Source organism: Phyllopteryx taeniolatus, chromosome 12 (genome assembly GCF_024500385.1).
Source record: "Phyllopteryx taeniolatus isolate TA_2022b chromosome 12, UOR_Ptae_1.2, whole genome shotgun sequence".
In the NCBI taxonomy this organism is placed as follows: Eukaryota; Metazoa; Chordata; class Actinopteri; order Syngnathiformes; family Syngnathidae; genus Phyllopteryx; species Phyllopteryx taeniolatus.
This window is the reverse complement of record NC_084513.1, coordinates 14,161,842-14,174,729: the sequence shown is the minus strand read 5'-3', so window position 1 is coordinate 14,174,729 and position 12,888 is coordinate 14,161,842. Positions and strand designations below refer to the sequence as shown.

The following is a 12,888-nucleotide window of genomic DNA, read 5'->3' as shown; positions in this document are numbered from 1 at the left end:
ATTGTGAGGCTGACACTGTAACGACTATCTCGACCCCCTGTGCTTATGAACATTATTTAAAAATAATGTAATGAAAGAGCTTATATTCAAATGTTGTGTTGAAGTGGATTTTAATTTGCATGTCTTAGCTGGAAATGACACAAAAGAAGCCAAAAAGTAAAACAAATTAAGTAAAATCCTAAATTATTCAGACACTTTCTCAGTCCAAAGCATACAGTATGCAATGTTCTAAATGTATAATTGATTAGAATGTTCTAGATTATGCTTATTAAATTACCAGGATCCTTGAGAAGGGTGTAGAAGATGGTGGTGCCTCAAAATTGTGCAGGATATGAATAATTTTCCTTATGACATTGGGCAATATTTTTCATTAATATCTCTAGCATGTTTTAGTCTTTTGCCACTTTCATTTCCAGCCAGAAGATACCCATTCAACAAATTCTTATAAGTGTATTACTTTAGGCCCAACTCTATGTCTCCACAGCTTACACTCATTCGTCTTTCAACTTCTAAATTCTCAGTTTATAAAAGAATCTTTTTCTGACTGCTTCCATTTAGAATTGACAGGAGAAACGTCAGTTTTATTTCTTCACTGTTTTCTTGGTTTTTTTTTTTGGGGGGGGGGGCGGCTTTTCAGTCTTTCCAGAACGCCGTAGGACAAGACGAGGACAGTACGGACTCTCTCAAGAAGGCTGTTTTCTCCACTCTTGAGCCGCTGCACAAGTTTCACACGGGTTTTCTCAGGGAGGTGGAGCAGAGGCTGGCTTTGTGGTGAGACTCACTTCACACCCTGACAAACAAACAAAAACCCACAAAAAAGTTTTTTGGTTTTAGTTGAATCGTTGCCTTCATGACAGCAGGAGCTGTTATCTCCATGGCAACAGGCATGCTGCATGAGGCAGACATCGAGTTTCGGCTGTCTGATCTCTTTTAATGATGTTGTGCTTTCCCCAAAACACATGATACTGACTCATGGCCATGTGTTAAGTCAGCGTGTCTGTCAGAACTGCAGTGTTTTTTTTGGGGGGGGGTTTACTCCTACACTTGTTGTATTCTGTTGCAACTGTAAACACCAAATGACATTATAAATTAATCTGCTGACAGGATGTGACACACGCAAAGTAACCTGTACTACTATAGATGGACAAAGGTTATTGGACACCAAGACATTATACAACATTAACAGATGAAAATGGAAGAAAGTAAGACGCTTTAAACATCACTAATGTTGGACCTGAGAGAGGTCAATGTCATCTCTTTCCACATAAAATGAATTTGAAGTGGTTTACCATGAATTCTAACTGATTAATTTACTGATTAATATTTCCATCCATTTGCTACAATGCTTGTTGGTATTAGGGTTGCAGGTGAGCTGGAGTCTAGCTTGGGCGAGTGGTGAGGTACACCCTGCCCATATAAACAAACAACCGTTGAGAGTACTCACATTCACTTATGACAATTTAGTCTGACATGCATGTTTTGGGAATGTGGGAGGAAGCCGGAGTAACTCACGCAAGCACGGGGAGAACATGCAAACGCCACACAGGAAGGCCTGTGCCGAGATTCGAACCCAGAACCCAAAGACTATGAGACAGACATGCCAAACACCAGAATATCGTGCTGCCCTGATTAATATTTTAGTTTTTTTTTTTAAAACTTTAAATAAAATATTATTTAAGTCATGAAGACAGTAAAGATATGTATGCAAGACAATACAGACTGATACTGATGATGTGATTTATGTGCAGTATTGTATTTTGAGTTTGTGCTCAAGGCGACACCTTGTGGCTAATTTGGGTCTTGAAAACACTCATCCAGCTTGAAGTGTTTTATTTCTTGATTTATTGTTGATTAACCCTCAAGGGATTTTGAGGGACTGCTGTTATTGACTAATTAAAAGTGCTGATATATATTTCTTCTAGGGAAGGGCGATCTAATGCTCACATTAAAGGAGACTACCAGCGCATTGGAGATGTCATGCTGAAGAGCTTGCAAGGCTTGAAGGTGAGCTTAATTTATTTATTTTTGATTAATTCAACCGTATCATCTCCATATGAATGACTACAGCCTCATTAACATGTGACTCCATCCACAGCCACTGACAGCCAACCTACATAAGCAGAGTGACATCCTGACGGAACTGGAGAAGGCGTGCAGGACGTCACGTAGGTTAGAAGGCCTCTGCCGGGACTTTGAGCTTCAGAAGGTGTGCTACGTGCCCCTCAACGTCTTCATCCTGCGGCCTCTGCACCGCCTCGTGCACTATAAGCACATTCTGGAGCGTCTGTGCAAACACTACCCGGCGACACATGTGGACTTCAGGGACTGCAGAGGTAGCACACTCGATACTTAGCACAAGTTATGACACTTGCGGTACAATGCAGTAGTTTAATTCAATGTGTATTTGTATATTTTATAGTTTTTACTTTGTAAACAAATATTCTAGTTGTAGGGAATGTAAGGTTGATTGCAGTATACGAAATGAAGGTGATTACACTATGATCTGTAATAGGGGGTATAAACGACTAGTCAAAGCGTCGACTTCACCACCTCGCAATGGTTAATTCTCACATACACCCTGACACGTCCGATGACAAATCACGCTCAGACACATTCACGGCCGCACAGTCGGAACTTGTAAAACTCTAGCAAGAAGCCATGTAACACAACTGCAGTGTCATTACAGTGCATTATTGCAAAGCATTCCCGCCTATTGGGATTTTTTTATTATTCCTTTATTTTTATTTTTTTATAGTACTGTGGTGAGTCGCGACGCTGCAATCGTCTTATGTGAATTGGTGTTAAGAGTTGTACAAGTTCCGACTGTCTGTGAGGCCGTGAAGGTGTCTAAATGTGATTGGATGAGACAGCGGGTAGAGTGAGCTTTTGTTTTTGAGGCTGAAGGCAAACACTTGCACGGCCTAGTTTTCAGTTGACAACTGAAAAAATGTCGTCATTGATTAATTAACTTGACTAAAATCACCGTAGCGTTAACTACTCTGCTGGTTAGTCGTTCAACCTCTACCCAGTACATAATAATATTGTACATAAATAATATAGTGTACCACAAGGAGGTGGCAAAGCACTACTTTTATGTTACACAGGTTAATGCCCTAACTAAATGACACTCCGCCCCTAACTTCAACATTGTTCCTTGGCACCAAGTGGCCAGAAGATAGCGTCAAAATCAATACTTTTTAATTAGACAGGGCTTTGGCCTGAGGATGAGATAGAGATAAAAATAAAAGAGGAGGGTGAATATGATCAGTACATAATAATAACAAAAATAAACTTGTAGGTATTAAATTATTTAAACCTATTTGTGAGATATTTGAGGTCTAAATTATTTAATGATTTGTTAAGCTATTCTAATGTAGAAAACTGGAGGACAGTTAAATACTGAATGAATGAATATGAATGGTTTATTTTTTTTTAGTCATTCTTACAATAAGTTACAACAAAACAAGTTGTGTGAATGTACAAAAAAAGTGAGGGAGGAAAAAAAATGCCCAAAAACAATCAATCACGTCATACAACACATCCAACCCGATCACACAACTCTACAAAAATCATCAAATACTTGAACTGGATGCTCAATTCTAGAGAAACAAGTGTCGTTGTGTTTCTCTTGAACTTATTGGGACACAAAACCCATCATTGTGGATATATAAAATATCTATTTTAATGACTTTCACTCTACTTGCAGCTGCTCTGGCAGACGTGTCCGAGGTGGTAGAGCAGCTCCAGGGCAGCATCGTGAAGATGGAAAACTTCCAGAAACTGTTGGAGCTGAAGAAGGATCTGATTGGTGTAGACAATCTTGTTGTTCCTGGTCGGGTAAGTCTGAATTTATTTAATCCATTTTTGTTGTTGTTGTTTTGCTCATGATTGAAATTATTTTGTTGTTGTTGTTTTTGTTTGTGTGTTAGGAATTCATCAGGTTTGGCTGCCTTAGCAAACTGTCTGGAAAAGGCCTACAGCAACGAATGTTTTTCTTGGTAACACCTCACTTTCTTATGTTAGATCAAAATCTTAGCGTTTCTAATAAGGCCTTTGGTGGTGTTTAAAAAATAAAAACAAAAAAAAACATAACTCCATACTTTCTTGTTAAAACAACAAAAAATTCTAAAATTTCGGATGGTTCAGCGTTCCCACAGGTTTTTAAAAAATCTTAAATCTTTTTTCAAGGTTTGAAAAGTGCTCATATATATTTTTTTTAAGTGCTTTGCATACCTATGGAAGTTACCGGTTTAGAGTAAGATAAACCACTTTAAAGAATCACCAACCGCACAAAATGATTACAAGCATTTGGACAGTAAGTGTGGGCTCACTATTTGGAAAATTCAAATAACTGAAAGTTTGGAATTATCTATTGATGAGCTACAACCTAGTGTAATTGTTAAAAGGGAGCCTTATCATAAAATGTAAATAATTATTACTTTTGGCCAATTCATTGGTTAAAAAGAAGACATAGGGGAAAAGACAGGCTCACTATTAATAGAAGTTAAATAATTTACAAACCAAAGGGTACACATAGTGTGCAACAGTACCCTATGTAATTTTGGTTTACAGTGTTAATTGTTCTTTTTTTTTTTTTTTTTTTTCCCCCCCCTCCATCTCTGTGCTTCTGTGGTTATAGTTCAACGACGTCATTTTGTACAGCAGTCGAGGGATGACGGCAACCAACCAGTTCAAAGTTCACGGACAGCTGCCGCTCCATGGCATGACAGTGAGTCCCAAATTGGACCCAAAATGGTTCAAATGATCATCACCAGTCTGTCGTTAGTGGAAACAAGCAGCATCAAACAGCAGAATAGGAGCTCTGTTAGACACACACAAACACAAATTGACACAAACACATGCATAAACACACTCGTGCTTCTAGGATAACCACATCATGTTTAATCCTCCCTCCCGCAACCTCTCCTTTTCCGTCTATTTTGGTCCTCGCTGTCCTACTTACCACCCTATAATGTCTGTGTGTCTCTTTCCAGATCAGAGAGAGTGAAGATGAGTGGGGTGTTCCTCACGCCTTCACTTTGGTCAGCCAGCGGCAGTCAGTGGTGGTAGCAGCCAGGTAAGATCAGAAGTGGTCAACCCAAAGATCTCATGGCGGCACACATGCACCATGATGCATTTACCATACTTAAGTATTTTGTGTATTCTTCTCTATAGTTCTTTGTCAGAAATGGAGAAGTGGATGGAGGATATTGAGATGGCTGTAGAAATGGCAAAAAACAACAACGGGCCTTCATCTGACCTGATGAGCTGCACGTTGACTGACAGCAGTAAGTTTACGTACAACATTACCATGAACGGAGCCCGCTATTACGTCCAGACCTCAATATTTTTCTCTGACTAATATTTGCATTTTGTGTGTATGGGCAGACATATGTGCAATGTGATGTGATGCACAAATGTATTTTTATTAGGAATGGACATTTGAGTAAATGCCCTCGATCAACTGTGGTGCAAAGGAATAATCAATCTTTTAATATTATTTTTAATAGGATGGGAGAATCTTTCTGAATGTTCTGAACTTCTGTTTCAATGAGAGTGTGGTACAGTATTCCCCCAGGACCAAGCCCTATTGTGTAGGGATCGTGAAAATAGTAATTTACACCCCCACCAAACAGGTTTTAATTCCCTATAGATGCCATAAGGTGGGGGAAAGCATTACGTTTCTATAAAACAGGAAATGACCACAAAACTAGGTGAGTCTTTTAGCAAGTAACAGAGGAGAGTTTCCCCCTAACAAATCTGTAAATGTTTGAATTCACAAGTAACAAATCACAAATATGCAGGAGAGCACTGTATTGCCTTACTTACGAACTATCCATAGCTTTAGTTTGCTCTTCTTCATAACACAAACTGAATACGTTTAGTCTGAATCAACAGCGCCTCTGCTGGTTGCAGCCAAGTAGTGCACTCAATTTGCTTTAAGACCCATTAAATCAACAATCTGTTTCATTCCAATTTTAATCAAATTCTTAACAATCCAGGCCATTATTATGCATTTGCTTTTTACTTGGTTAAAATAATATAGCGTATTTCAGTCACACTCAATTCACCTACAACTCAATTTCAGTTTACTTTGGCTTCGCCAAGCACAGTTACGAGTACGGTAGGCCTTAAATTGTCAAAAAGGTGTCATTTCATCAATATAAAAGCTGAAGATGAAAATCCAGGTTTCAACAGTAACACAAACACGGTCAGCAAAGCCAGTAGTAACAATGTTTAATCCAGGGGTCACCAACCGGTTTGAAAATGAGAGCTAGATTTTGGGTAATGATTAAGAGCTACTAGTTTAATATACGCTTCTGAAATAACAAATTCGCTCATTTTACCTTTAATTATATCATTATTAATCGTTAATGATATTTATCTACGTGACGACACTGACACTTTCTCACAACTATCAACAATTTAACAAGTTAGGAAATAGATGAATTTCAATATGCAACATTATTTCTATAAATCTCTGCAAGTGTTTACATTTTCACTTCTACAACATTCCTACAAAATCACAATGTCCTATCACTGGTAAGCGATTTTTAGAACAGGCTGTGGGCTACTTATGTGGTCCTTGGGGGGCACCAAGTTGCTGACCTCTGCTTTATTGTTGCGTAACTTAGGTAGTCAACAAGGCAGAATAAAACTGCCTACTTTTTATTTTTGTTAGGTTAACAAACAACTGAAGAGAGAAACATAACCTTTTGACAGCTTTGAGTATCCTCAATCTTCTTACAAGTGTCTGTCTTCAATCACAGTGATGACCACAAATAAGAAAATCAGTTTGTAAATAACCAAACATTGTCTACTCTAGCTTCCTTCTCCCCAAATCCTTCCCTCGTCCCGCTCAATTGTCTCGCAGTAACATCCTCCCGACTTTCCCAGAATTCCCAGAGGAGTTCTCAGTGGAGGCGGAGTCCGAAGACGACACGACGGCGTCGCACACCTCCCCGGAGAGGGTCACCCCTCACCGCGGTAACACCATGGTGCACGTGTGCTGGCACAGGAACACCAGCGTGGCCATGGTGGATTTTAACATAGCCGTGGAGGTACCGGACAAACGTCGAGCTCCGTGCTAACCTCCTGCCTCTCTCGCCTCCGCCTCGCTCACCTTTCTATGTTTCTCACTGTTTGATATCTGTTGATTCACGCTGTGATTTTCCAGTGGGAACAGTATCCTCACACATACCGGTCAGTCTATAAGGTTAGTTGATTTTTACTGGATAGGGCAAAAAATGAAAAAAATCTATTTTTTGACAGAAAGTCAGTTTACTTGCTCCTGCCATACATTATTAATAACACAGACATGAAAAATGTAGGTTTTGATTATTTATCATGATGTACTATAGGTGATTGATCTCAACCTACTGTTTCTGAATTACATCAGATCCTATTATGGCTTATTATTTTTCCTGTTAGTGTCCTCATTACATGTAGATGACTTACAGTAGATTAAAGCTATACTTTTTGCAATGGTTTAATAGATGAAAAATATTAAAAGGCTTCTAAAAGAATGCTGAAGCAATTAAAGTCCCACAGTTAGTGTGAGTGAATAATGATAAAAAGCAAAAACAACAAATGCAGACACTGTATGGAAAAAGGTCTTGGGTTAAACAGTTAATCCATTTGGAATTAGTTCAGGCGAACTTTTTTGCTCAAAGGGACATTTGATTTTTGTAAAACAGGTGGGTCACTAATAGATACAGTAGATGAGGTGAAACAAATGAAAATAAAATGATTATATATTGTTTTATTTTAGTTGTAATTAATGACATTATAATTAACTAATTTTTTAAAAGTACAAATGCACGTACATTTTTTTTTATTTGCATTGCCAAATAAATTAACCTATTATTTAAGGAGAAATGAATTTAAAAAAATATATATATAATAAACCAAGAAAGGGGAAATGCAGCTAAATTAATGCAAAAAACATTACAGGACTCTTGTTGACGTAAATATACAGTGGTAAATTAAATTATTAGTCGAACATAGAATTAATATAAGATCAGAGCAGGCCATATGTGTGACCCCTACTTTGCCCACCTGTTTTAATCTCTAAATTCCCTTTGATATTTCTTTAACTTGTTATATTTCATATGTATTTTGAATTGTATGCTTCCATTTAGTTTTCCGGGGAGCATGACTGTGACAAGGGCTGTAAAGGCATGAATGGTTGAGTTTGCCATCAAAACATATTGAAGATGAAACTAAGATTAGGAGCAACAATTGTTCATGGGCCTGTTTTCCACCGGCAAACTGTGAGGATGTTGTTCACGCTGCGTGAAATCCCTCTCTATGTTCACAAATGTGGCTTTCCTTGTTTTTCCCCTTTCTCTCCAGCCTCACTCCCCCACTCTGAGCCACTTGCAATCTCTGAGGGTCTATAAATAAACAGAAAGTCACTAAGCTCTCGCTACCAAAACTGATGTTTTGGGAGCAATCCTCTGTGAAGCCCTGCAGCTGTCGGTTGAGCTCTTCCTCTGTGGCTCCCCGTAACTCGTCCTTTTCACAGCCATGCCTGGATGTCGCCGGCTTTCCTGCTGTTGACCCTTGCACTGCACTGCATGCTTTTGGTTCACCTACTCAGTGTCTGTGTTTCTGTCCTCCCTCCCTGTCTGTCGTTTCTTTACCTTCCCCCCGCACGCGTCTGTGCGTTTCCCCACGCTAGAGGGCCCTAGTCCAGTCAGTGAGAATAAGGTGGGGCCACGCAGTGGCCAGGGACCAGTACCTCTGTGCGTTATCTGCTGGTACCGAGTACAGAGCCTCTCCTTTAGCGAAGCCCGCAGGAGTCTAGAGGTAAAAGAGCCAGGCAGACAGCACAGGCCTCATTGGGTTAATTGGCCACAACATTCGGGACACTTGCACAACCTAATGCAGTGTTTCCCAACCTTAATTCAATACCTTTCTGACAACGTAAATCAAAACTGAGCATTTTTTACTTGTAAAGGTGGATATTTTTGATACAGCTCTTGCTTAGGATCTTATTGGCTTGTGCAGGCGTACCTAACGAAGTGGCCTTTGAGTGTAAGCATGGAATTCGATCTATAGGTGTGGCTTGGTAAAAGGGACATACATATACACATAAATATAAATTAATAATAATAATAATAATTTACAAAAATGAAGAAATCCAATGAAACTGCTGCTATATTTAGTTAATCCTAAATGTAATGATGTCAATGTACAAAAAGTCAAATTATACAGTACATATTCATTCTAACGGACCCAGATTTTCATACTCATATTTCAACTTTGTTGTGTGTGCTGTGTTTCCTAGAACCAGCTTTCGGGAAATCTACTCCGAAAGTTCAAGAACAGCAATGGCTGGCAGAAGCTGTGGGTGGTCTTCACCAACTTCAGCCTGTTTTTCTACAAGTCCCACCAGGTGATGACCATGCTCTCTCCATACCCTTGCTACACCCCTCACTTCACTGTCAGCCAAGTTTTAATCCGCCTTCTTCCTTCTCCTTCTCCTGCATGAAAGCATTGCACCTCTGCTAAAAGTCAAATGCTTTGTAGACACTTGACCTCAGTCGCTATCAGTGCATGATCCAAAACATTTCGGTTTTATAGTGGATGTTGGCAAACTAGTAGAAATACAAGAATAAGCAGTTAAACTTGTTAGTAATTTTTAAAACAACACCACTTAATTGCCAAAATCTTAAACTAAAAAACAAACAAAGAACAAAAATTCTTGACTCCTGTGGCTCACTGGCACCTCCTGAGGAAAAATATGTAAACTCAACTGGAGTTGTTTTTTTGTGGTTCCATTTGGTTACTGAAAAACTTTTACCTACACATTTATTTATTATAATTGTTTCTTTTTTTACAGAACTACACCTTTCCTTAAAGTAAGGCCTTTGAACAGCAAATTTACCTTCAGCTACATACTGTCAGAAAAAGCGATGTCTTATGTCAAATTTAAAAAGTAGATTAAACATTATTGTGAGCCAGTGAAATATTCAACAGTTTGAATAATAACACTTAAATATAGCAAAAAAAGTGTACCTAAATGACTGTATTAAAATGTATTGCACATAAGTTAAAACAAATTGTATGTAAATAAATGTTTAAAAACAAACGGTTCTGAAAGATTTACTGCAAATGTATCATAATTAAGTTAAATACAACTGAAGTGTAACTGTACTTAAATTTGTATCTCCCTTCATTTCCTTGGCATCAGTTGATATTTTCATTCATTCCAATATGTATTATCTTTTCAATTAATGTTGTTTGTATTAAATTCAGTGATTGTTTTTACCTTCCACTTATGGTGGCTGTGCCACACTTTGAGAATCATGGTCTAATCCACTAAAGTAGGTTATTCATGTGTTACATGGGGAAAAGATCAAGATGGTAAGTCAGTGTCCATGTGATGTTGAAGTTATTTGTAAGATTGAAATTACAATTTAGGCCAGCATGGTGGTCCATCTGCTTCACAGCTGAAACGCTGGAGGTACAAATCTTGACTCTGGCCATCCTGTGTGGATTTTGCATGCTCTCCACATGCTTATGTGGCTTTTCTCCAGGCACTCCGACTTCCTCCCACCTTCCAAAAATATGCATGTTAGGGTCGTTGAAGACATCCAGCTCTAATGCGTCCCTTATGAGGACACGCACTATAGAAAATGGATGGATGAAATTCTAATGTATTTTTGCTTTAATGCAGTATTGCTCCTCCTTTCAGGATGATTACCCTCTGGCCAGCCTTCCCCTGCTGGGTTACTCTGTGACCATTCCGTCCGAGTCGGAGAACATCCACAAGGACTACGTCTTTAAACTGCATTTCAAGTCCCACGTCTACTACTTCCGGTCAGAGAGTGAATACACCTTCGAAAGGTAACCTGGAATGAATGTTATTTACATTTATTTACTGTATGTCTAAGAGGGCTGAGTTGGGGTTATTTTGTTGGCCGCAGGTGGATGGAGGTGATCCGCAGTGCAACAGCCCCCTCCAGTCACGCTCGGGTGCAGAACAACAAGGAGTCCCACACTCGTTGAGCTGGACTCCGTCCTCTCTTCACACACGTGTGACATCCGTCGGTGTGTCCATGCACAAACTGGTGCTTTTTTACTGTTCTAATGGTGACATGTCCGCTGGTTTCGACTGCATCAGAGACTGCATTTCTTCTTCAGGCATTTTTACAGCTCAAATCTGAAACCTTTTTACAGGATGTCATTTTATACTGTTTTCTAATAATCACACCCACTTCCTATTCCTCATTGTGCTCTCCCCCCCCCCCCCATTTGTTTTAACCGTAGAAACTTGTCTGTATACTTTCTTCGATGGCCTTTTTTGTCGTTCACTTTGCAGGAAACTTCACTTGTGGTGCCAAACATTTATATCACACTCCTTGACTTTTGTAATGCTTTTTTTTTTTTATTATTATTATTTTTTTTTTTATAAACCTCTGAAGAATGTTACTGTTGCGGTACGCCATAAAATTCAAGTCAATGTAAAACAGGACACCCTTTAAAACTCAATGCTGAGCAACTGGCCTGGTTTGTTTTCATATTTAAAAAAAAAAAAAAAAAGTATGATTACTCTGTAAAAGGTATTGTTGTAATATCAAAAGGTGACAACTGAGGCTTGCTTAATAATGAGCCAAAGAAGCAGTTGTCAGTGCCAGTGGCATTTTCAGACAATTGTTACCTTGTTGAATACTTGTTAGTTTTGCTTTCATTTTTAATAAAATGTTCACAACCATATCAGAATGACAAAACAATGTAACAGAAAGCTTTAAAGATGATGTTGAAAACTCAATAGAAACGTTCAATTCCAAACGTCTCTGCTTCTCATTTAACCAGATGGCCTCCCATCTTCAGGCATTAGCTCTTTTTATGGGTCCAAATAACTTAAAATCGTTTTTGTGTTAAAACATGAAATGCAACAGCTTTATTGTGCTGAAGAATGACTCCAGCAAGGGTTGGCTTTCGAAATAAAAGCAATTTTAAAAAGTACTCGGGCTCAACTTGTCATCTTTCATCGAGGAGTCACTCGCTCTAAGAGTGTGCTTACAACTGTGACCTGTAGGTGTCAGCATTGATCAAGTTTTTGCAGAAACCTCCGTCGCTAATGATTTACCCACGTCCTATCGCTTGCTGACCAATCACTTTGCTCAGTTGATGATCCCAATGCTGCTCGCACCCTACAGGGACAATATTTGCATCGTATCTGTGGATTGCTCTAATGTTGGGTGATGTAGTAATCAGCATTCATATATATATATATATATATATATATACTTATATTGGTTTGCTTTTGAATTGCATCTTTTATCCATGCATGCATGAATGCTGAAGTTGACTCCACTGGATAAAGTTCGGAGACCCCGCAAACTCAGGTTTGCATTATGACATTACATTTCTGCCTCTCAGGAACATGATAAAATATATTTTTTTTAAACCTTTGACCTATGAGCCACATTTGGGGACACTGCTCCCACCATCTTGTGGTGATATCACAATATTACACCCATTTCAGTGAAAATAAAATGGCGTCAATATCTGCAAAAGACTTCTACAGCAGCTCCCAAAGGAAAATTGAGACGATACTTCAGTGTATACGTGTAACATCTCTAGCTTGATATGACATTCAAATTTGACACATTTTGGTAACTTCTGCAAAGTAAAACAAATCTTATGTACTTGTCTGAGGACATTGTGATTATGTAACGGTATTGTTTGTGCCGTGTGGTTAGCTAAACTGCCGTGTGGTTAGCATTTAGTTGAATGCACACCTGTAATTAGTTCCTTCAAGTGGCAGATCTGCTTACGCATGTAGTCAAATAAACTAAGAAAGATTTAGAAAGGTTTGCAAGTGTAAATAGTCATATTTCAGGGTGAAAATGATTCTTTGCAAGATGTGCAAAG

The 12,888-nt window shown here is 38.7% G+C and overlaps 1 protein-coding gene across 5 annotated transcripts in view; it reads left to right on the top strand.

The window, feature by feature from the left end:
- LOC133486501 (FERM, ARHGEF and pleckstrin domain-containing protein 1-like) overlaps positions 1-11,976 on the top strand; it is a 54,893-nt gene extending 42,917 nt beyond the window's left edge. For 2 of the 5 annotated variants that reach the window (XM_061791775.1, XM_061791774.1), the window contains exons 16-28: positions 638-771; positions 1,923-2,004; positions 2,096-2,333; positions 3,707-3,837; positions 3,930-3,998; positions 4,640-4,729; positions 4,995-5,077; positions 5,176-5,288; positions 6,898-7,061; positions 7,178-7,216; positions 9,293-9,400; positions 10,703-10,854; positions 10,935-11,976. In XM_061791775.1, the coding sequence (XP_061647759.1) occupies positions 638-771; positions 1,923-2,004; positions 2,096-2,333; positions 3,707-3,837; positions 3,930-3,998; positions 4,640-4,729; positions 4,995-5,077; positions 5,176-5,288; positions 6,898-7,061; positions 7,178-7,216; positions 9,293-9,400; positions 10,703-10,854; positions 10,935-11,016 (1,485 nt within the window). In that variant the 3' untranslated portion in view covers positions 11,017-11,976. Of the gene's footprint in view, positions 1-637; positions 772-1,922; positions 2,005-2,095; positions 2,334-3,706; positions 3,838-3,929; positions 3,999-4,639; positions 4,730-4,994; positions 5,078-5,175; positions 5,289-6,897; positions 7,062-7,177; positions 7,217-8,683; positions 8,812-9,292; positions 9,401-10,702; positions 10,855-10,934 lie in introns of those variants that run through there. The other 3 variants (XM_061791777.1, XM_061791776.1, XM_061791778.1) reach the window with 3 other exon arrangements.
- Positions 11,977-12,888: the final 912 nt, after the last annotated feature.